Source organism: Petromyzon marinus, unplaced genomic scaffold (assembly GCF_048934315.1).
Source record: "Petromyzon marinus isolate PM22_M1 ecotype Great Lakes invasive population unplaced genomic scaffold, UKy_Petmar_22M1.pri1.0 PM_G_Scaffold_4, whole genome shotgun sequence".
NCBI classification, from domain to species: domain Eukaryota; kingdom Metazoa; phylum Chordata; class Hyperoartia; order Petromyzontiformes; family Petromyzontidae; genus Petromyzon; species Petromyzon marinus.
The window spans coordinates 1500001-1508741 of record NW_027422983.1 but is presented as its reverse complement, the minus strand read 5'-3'; the positions used below and the strand labels follow the sequence as shown (position 1 = coordinate 1508741).

General features: G+C 56.4%; 1 protein-coding gene across 1 annotated transcript in view; it reads left to right on the top strand.

The window, feature by feature from the left end:
• The first annotated feature begins 921 nt into the window (after positions 1-921).
• Positions 922-8741, top strand: part of LOC142916553 (protein phosphatase 1D-like) — a 14375-nt gene continuing 6555 nt past the window's right edge. Inside the window, exons 1-3 of the mRNA XM_076061675.1 lie at positions 922-1406; positions 3460-3587; positions 8387-8625. Coding sequence (XP_075917790.1) covers positions 1183-1406; positions 3460-3587; positions 8387-8625 — 591 coding nt within the window. The 5' untranslated portion in view covers positions 922-1182. The remainder of the gene's footprint in view (positions 1407-3459; positions 3588-8386; positions 8626-8741) is intronic.

Here is an 8741-nt window from a genome sequence, read left to right as displayed (position 1 = left end):
TCATCGCCCAACGGCACCCCCGGGGAGGGGGCACCCCCGCCGACGGACCCCCCCCCCCCTTCAACGCACCCCGTCTATTTATTGGCCCCCCCTTCCTCACTGCGACCCATTTATTCAGCGGACCCCCCCTCGGACATGGGCCCCCCTTCTGTGAAGGCCCACCTAGTCTGGGACGGAACCCCACCTACGCATGGCCAAGTCGTGGCGGACTTCATAGCGGCCATCGGCCAAGCCGTGGCAACACCGCAACCACCGCCACTGTCACAACCACCACAACTACAACCACAACCACAACCACCACTGTCACAACCACCACAACCACCACCACCGCCACCACCACCACTGTCACAACCACCACTGTCACAACCACCACCACCACTGTCACAACCACCACCACTGTTACAACCACCACAACCACCACCACCGCCACCACCACCACTGTCACAACCACAACCACCACTGTCACAACCACCACAACCACCGCCACCACCACCACTGTCACAACCACCACCACCACTGTCACAACCACCACCACCACTGTCACAACCACCACTGTCACAACCACCACCACGGCCACCACCACTGTCACAACCACCACTGTCACAACCACCACTGTCACAACCACCACCACTGTCACAACCACCACCACCACCACGGCCACCACCACTGTCACAACCACCACTGTCACAACCACCACCACCACTGTCACAACCACCACCACTGTCACAACCACCACCACCACCACGGCCGCCACCACTGTCACAACCACCACCACGGCCACCACCACTGTCACAACCACCACCACTGTCACAATCACCACCACCACGGCCACCACCACTGTCACAACCACCACCACCACCACCACGGCCACCACCTCTGTCACAACCACCACTGTCACAACCACCACCACCACCACCACCACTGTCAAAACCACTATCACCACCGCCACCACCACCACTGTCACAACCACCACCACTACAACCACCACCACGGCCACCACTGTCACAACCACCACTGTCACAACCACCACCACTGTCACAACCACCACCACCACTGTCACAACCACCGCCACCACCACGGCCACCACTGTCACAACCACCACCACCACCGCCCCGGCAGGAGGTGGACAAGGAGGAGGTGGTGGACGAGGTGGAGGAGGAGGTGGACGAGGTGGTGGACGAGATGGAAGAGGAGGACAAGGAGGTGGTGGTGGACAAGGAGGTGGACAAGGTGGTGGAGGTGGGCGAGGTGGTGGAGGAGGTGGACAAGGTGGTGGATGAGGAGGTGGACGAGGTGGAGGAGGAGGTGGTGGACGAGGTGGTGCCGCTACTTGCCGTGGCGTTGACGCGCGACCACAAGCCGGAGGATCCAGTGGAGAGGGAACGCATCGAGAGGCTGGGCGGGCGGTAAGACATTCGTGTGTATGTGTGTGTGTGCCTATGATACCATCAGTAGGCCTGGGCTCTGGGTCGTTCTTCGTGCTTTTGGAGTACCTGACCTTCATGATGGTGAGCGGGCCCGGGTAAAACTACGTGGCCGGGAGTCAGAGCCATTCCCTGTACACCTTGGGGTGCGACAGGGATGTCCTCTGGCTCCCACATTATTTAACATCTATTTTGACCACGTAGTTCGTGAAGCCTTCAATAGCTGTACCGGGGGAATCTCCATATGGTACAGATATAATGGGAGGCTGATCGATGCCCGGGTGCGGTCAAGGGATGGCTCCCTATTGCTCAACCACGTTATGTCTGCTGATTTGGTAATAGCTGCTCATTCAGAGGAGGAGTTGGAGACGCTGCTGCTGAGACTGGAGCGTGCCACTAAGAGGTGGGGCCTTACCATCAGCCCCACCAAAACTAAGCACCTGCCTGGGTATTTTGTACCATCGGACACTCCACCCCCACAACTCCCAATCGGTGATGGGGCAGTTGTGGAGAGAGTGGAGAGTTTCCCATACCTGGGCAGTGTGCTTATGACCGGCTCCAGTTTAACAGCAGAGGTCTCCGAATCAGTCCAGCGACAATATCTTTTCATCGGTTGTGTAACGCTTTGTGGAAGCTACCTGGTCTGTCGCTCCACAGTAAGCTTCAGGTCTTCTCGGCCATGGTCATTCCCTCCCTTCTCTACGCTTGCGAAACGTGGACCCCCCTAATGGAACATCTTCGCCGGTGTAAAACATTTAGGCTGGCCTGCCTACGATCCATCCTGGGTTTAACCAGGCTGGATTGTGTGAGGAGCTCACAAATCCTTGAAAGATCTGGGCAAGGCACCATCGGTGAGCTCCTCCGGCAGGCAAGGCTGCGATGGCTGGGTCATGTAGCCCGCATGCCCAGCCACCGCATGCCGATACAGCTTTTGTTCGGCCGGATTGAGGGGGCTAAACGAGCGCGCCACGGTCTAGAGAAGAGATGGAGTGATGTGGTACAGGAGGACGTGGAGCTGAGTGGACTTGCCGATGACTGGTGCCAGCGGTGTCAAGATCGGCCTCTGTGGAGGAGGCTTGTGAAGGACGCTTCTGGGCAGTTGGAGGCAGTCGCCCTCCAACAACAATGGAGGGCGGAGGAGCGACGCTCACAACAACGAGCGGAACGCCGGGTGGCTAAAGCACAGCAGGTTGCCACAGTAGGGGGCACAGGTGGTGCATCAGCCAGTCGTCTCAATCAGTCGACCCGTGGCACCTGGGTCTGCCCCGTGACCTCCTGCCCGCGGGCGTTCGACACTTCACGTGGCGTCAGGGTGCACATAGCCTGGCACAAGCGTCGTGGTGACGTCACCGCCACTTAGTGGCGAATGGCGGTTGTTGTTGTGTGTGTGTATATATGTGTGTGTATGTGTGTGTGTATGTGTGTGTGTATGTGTGTATGGGTGTATGGGGAGGAGTAGTGTAGTGGTTAGCGCGCTGTGCTACGAACCTGATGACCCGGGTTCGATTCCCGCTCACAGCCAACACCAGTCACGATTATCTGAACCGGTCCAGGGCCTCCCCTAGGTCGACTAAGCCTCAAATGAATACCTGGTGCGGTGTGTAAACATCGCCACTAGGGAGACAAAAGCGGCCGGGCGTGGTGCTGGGCACCCACCCCCTCGTGTACCATTCCGGCCTTCGTAGGTGCTGCTCGCTAACAGCACTTGCCCCTACAGTCTGTTACAGGCTACACGGGGGATCTTTGTCTTTGTGTGTGCTCGCTAACAGCACTTGCCCCTACAGTCTGTTACAGGCTACACGGGGGATCTTTGTCTGTGTGTGTGCTCGCTAACAGCACTTGCCCCTACAGTCTGTTACAGGCTACACGGGGGATCTTTGTCTTTGTGTGTGCTCGCTAACAGCACTTGCCCCTACAGTCTGTTACAGGCTACACGGGGGATCTTTGTCTTTGTGTGTGCTCGCTAACAGCACTTGCCCGTACAGTCTGTTAAGGCTACACGGGGGATCTTTGTCTTTGTGTGTCTGCCCACCAGGGTGATGAGGAAGCCAGGGGGGCCTTGCCGTGTGGCCTGGAGGAGGCCCCTTGTGGCTCACTGCGGCCCTGGGCAGCAAAGCTCAGCCACGGAGGACATCCCCTTCCTGGCCGTGTCACGCTCCCTCGGTACACACACACACACCTACACACACCTACACACACACCTATACACACCTACACACACACACCTACACACACACCTACACACACACACACACCTACACACACACCTACACACACACACACACCTACACACACCTACACACACACCTACACACACACCTACACACACACACACCTACACACACACACACACCTACACACACACAGCTACACACACACCTACACACACACCTACACAACAACAACCGCCATTCGCCACTAAGTGGCGGTGACATCACCACGACGCTTGTGCCAGGCTATGTGCACCGTGAGGCCACGTGAAGTGTCGAACGCCCGCTGGCAGGAGGTCACTGGGCAGACCCAGGTGCCACGGGTCGACTGACTGAGATGACTGGCTGATGCACCACCTGTGCCCCCTACTGTGCCAACCTGCTGTGCTTTAGCCACCCGGCGCTCCGCTCGTTGTTCTGAGCGTCGCTCCTCCGCCCTCCGTTGTTGGAGGGCGACTGCCTCCAACTGCCCAGTAGCATCCTTCACGAGCCTCCTCCACAGAGGCCGATCTTGACACCGCTGGTACCAGTCATCGGCAAGTCCACTCAGCTCCACGTCCTCCTGTACCACATCACTCCATCTCTTCTCTAGCCCGTGCCGCGCCTGCTTAGCCCCCTCAATCCGGCCAAACAAAAGCTGTTTCGGCATGCGGTGGCTGGGCATGCGGGCTACATGACCCAGCCATCGCAGCCTTGCCTGCCGGAGGAGCTCACCGATGGGACCCTGCCCAGATCTTTCAAGGATTTGTGAGCTCCTCACACAATCCAGTCTGGTTAAACCCAGGATGGATCGTAGGCAGGCCAGCCTAAATGTTTCTAACCGGCGAAGATGTTCCATTAGGGGGGTCCACGTTTCGCAAGCGTAGAGAAGGGAGGGAATGACCGTGGCCGAGAAGACCTCAAGCTTAGTGCGGAGCGACAGACCAGGTAGCTTCCACACAGCGTTACGCAACCGATGAAAAGATATTGCCGCTCGACTGATTCGGAGTGAGACCTCTGCTGTTAAACTGGAGCCAGTCATAAGCACACTGCCCAGGTATGGGAAACTCTCCACTCTCTCCACAACTGCCCCATCACCGATTGGGAGTTGTGGGGGTGGAGTGTCCGATGGTACAAAATACCCAGGCAGGTGCTTAGTTTTGGTGGGGCTGATGGTAAGGCCCCACCTCTTAGTGGCACGCTCCAGTCTCAGCAGCAACGTCTCCAACTCCTCCTCTGACTGAGCAGCTATTACCAAATCATCAGCATACATAACGTGGTTGAGCAATAGGGAGCCATCCCTTGACCGCACCCGGGCATCGATTAGCCTCCCATTATATCTGTACCATATGGAGATTCCCCCGGTACAGCTATTGAAGGCTTCACGAACTACGTGGTCAAAATAGATGTTAAATAATGTGGGAGCCAGAGGACATCCCTGTCGCACCCCAAGGTGTACAGGGAATGGCTCTGACTCCCGGCCACGTAGTTTTACCCGGGCCCGCTCACCATCATCAAGGTCCTTAATGATCGTGAGCAGAGGGTCAGGTACTCCAAAAGCACGAAGATCGACCCAGAGCCCAGGACTACTGATGGTATCATAGGCCTTGACCAGGTCAATAAAGCAGAGATGTAGGTCTTGTTGGAATTCCCTACACCTCTGCTGTAGCAGACGGACAGAAAATATGGCATCTGTGCAGGACCGCCCATTCCTGAAACCGCATTGGGGCTCCGCAAGCCTCTCCTCAGCGTGCCTGGCAAGGCGATGCTGAATAATCCTTGCCAGGACCTTTCCCGGCACAGTGAGGAGTGAGATGCCCCTGTAGTTGTTACAGTCTGTGCGGTCCCCCTTCTTAAAAAGGGGGACCACCAGGGCATCCTTCCAATCCTGCGGAACCCGTCCAGTGGTCCAGACTGTTGTTATGATGTCATATAGGGCAGTCTGTGCACAAACGCCACCCTCCCTCAGCATTTCGCTTGGGAGATCATCTCTGCCCGCTGCCTTTCCTGGTCTCAGACTCCGGATCGCCTTCAATACTTCCTCAGCAGATGGCACCTCAGTCAGCCACTCACAGGGGGTGACTTCTTCCAATATTTGAGGCACCGCAGCCTCAGCAGGGTCATCCTCACTTTGTGCCATGATGTTTTCCTGGCTGAGGGATTTTCCCTCCCCCAGGACCTCACAGAAATGCTCAGCAAATCTGCGAACCTGTTCCTGGGGGTCGGAGATTGGATCACCGTTTTTTTCCCCTAATGATGGTAATAGGTGTGGCGCTGCAGGTTACTTTTTTGATGGAGTTAAATAGAGATTTGTGATCACGGGCCACTGAGGCAGACTCCATATCCTCAGTAACCCGCGACCACCACTCATCCTTGCAGCGCCTCACGGCTCTCCGAACCTCCGAGCGAAGGCTGCGGTAAGCCTCCTCATTCTCTGACGTGGGATTCTGTAGCCGATGACAGTGGGCCTGTCGCTTTTTCTCAACCATCCTGAACACCTCCTCTGTCAGCCAGGGTCTCTGGGGAGGTCTGGACCGCGTACCCAAAGCAGCCATTGCAGCTGCATGAGTCACAGTCCTAAACCTCGCCCATTTACCCTCGACATCAGGAGGAGTCGGGGACGATGCCAATCCCAGCCGCAAGCGATGATGAAATTCTCGCTTGCAACTTTCATCAGATAACTGAGACCAGGCCACTTTATGTTGGAATGGGGTCCTTGGTGTACACCCACCACCGGAGTTGAAGAATGGCAGGCGCATCTTACAGATGACTAGTCGATGGTCAGAGGGCAGATCAGCTCCACGGTAGGTCCTGGTGTCAAGGACATGGGCTCGCATTCGCTGGTCCGTCACTATGTAGTCCAGCAGATGTTCTTGCTTGGACCCGGCATGCATCCATGATGTTGTGTGGATGCGCCGATGCCGGAACAGTGTGTTGGTAATTACAAGCCCATGGGCTGCACAAAAATCTAGCAGCCTCCTACCGTTGTTATTGAGCTGATCTGGCCCATGCCCTCCAATCACTCCAGACCAGGTGCCAGTATCATGACCAACTCGGGCATTGAAGTCACCCAACATGATGACTCTATCCCGAGGGGCCACTTTAGCCAGCACCTGTGACAGGAGGTCATAGAAGGCATCTGACTCATCGGCTTTGCCTGCATCCCTCCACGGATGTTCATCTTCGGTGGGGGCATAAGTAACCACAATCACCATTCCTCGCCTTCGGTTGATGGGAAGGCGAGCCCAAAGTAGCCTGGGGCTTACAGCTTCCCACACCTCACCGCCACGCTCCCACGCCCCCTTCATTCTTTTGTTCAAAAGAAGACCCACACCCTGTTGTTTGGCAGTCTGCTGCCCCGAGTAGAGGACTGTCCACCCCTCATAGTGGCAGGAGCCAGAGCCGGTCCACCGGACCTCCTGAATGCCGCATAGATCCAGGCGGTACCGGTCCAGCTCCCGACAGAGGAGTGGCAGCCTCTCCTCTGCAGTGAGCGTTCGAACATTCCACGTGGCCACCCGTAGTGGCTTTTCGTTGTTTCTGGAGTAGCCCCGAGGGTAGGTATTCAATCTCCTGGCTCCGCCAATTGGGGTTTGGCCAGGAGACGTCATAGACGCCTGGCTCCCCGGGGCCTCCGGCACAAGCTTATTAGTTACATATTTCAGTTTAATTCGTGGTTTCGTGGTAATCAATTGAAGGTGGAGGGGTTACCAGCCCCTCGCACCCGTCCAGAGCCCCCATTTAGCCCCTGTGGTGGACACATATGCCATGAGGGGAGGAGCCAATCAAAATTGGATCTCCCCCCACAGCACTGTCCACAACAGAGTTGCCCGTCCGGCACCGCGAGGAGGTAGGGGGTTGTTTTGCCGGACACACACCTACACACACCTACACACACACCTACACACACACACCTACACACACACACCTACACACACACCCCTACACACACACCTACACACACCTACACACACACACCTATACACACCCGTGGCACCTCCTGGCGACCTCTTGCCAGCGGGCATTCGACACTTCATCTGGCGTTAAAAGTGCACGTAGCCTGGCACAGGCGCCCTGGTTATGTCATCGCTACCTAGTGGCGAATGGCGGTTGTTGTGAAACGTGTGTTCATGTATATGTGTGTGTACGCGTAGGTGTGTTTACGTGTGTGTTTACGAGTGTGTGTACGTGTGTGTATGTGTGTGTGTACGTGTGTGTGTGTACGTGTGTGTGTACGTGTGTGTGTGCGTGTGTACGTGTGTGTGTACGTGTGTCCGTGTGTGTACGTGTCCGTGTGTGTGTGTACGTGTGTGTACGTGTGTGTACGTGTGTGTGTACGTGTGTAAGTGTGTGTGTACGTGTGTGTACGTGTGTGTGTGTACGTGTGTGTGCGTGTGTACGTGTGTGTGTACGTGTGTACGTGTGTGTACGTGTGTGTGTGTGTACGTGTGTGTGTGTACGTGTGTGTGTGTACGTGTGTGTACGTGTGTGTGTGTACGTGTGTGTGTACGTGTGTGTGTGTACGTGTGTGAGTGTGTACGTGTGTGTGTGTGTGTGTACGTGTGTACGTGTGTGTACGTGTGTGTGTGTATGTGTGTGTGAGTGTGTACGTGTGTGAGTGTGTACGTGTGTGTGTGTGTACGTGTGTACATGTGTGTGTACGTGTGGGTGTGTGTGTACGTGTGTGTGTGTACGTGTGTGTGTGTGGTACGTGTGTGTGTGTACGTGTGTGTGTGTACGTGTGTGTGTGTGTGTGTTGGCGATATCCCACAGGGGACCTCTGGAGCTACGACTTTGCGAGCGCCCAGTTTGTGGTCTCCCCCGAGCCGGACGTCAGCGCCTACAGGCTGGACCCAGGGCACCACCGCTACCTGGTGCTGGCCACCGACGGAGTCTGGGATGTCCTCACGCCCACAGAGGCCGTGGCGCTCTGTCATCGTGCGGACGCACAGCAGCAGCAGCGAGCACGGGCACGTCTACATACACACACACACATCTACATACACACAAACGTCTACATACGCACACACACACTATATACATACACATACACACGTCTACATGCATTTACACGTCTCATCCTGCAGGCCAGCGGCGGTGGTGCCGGTGGTTGTGCTGCTGGTGGTGC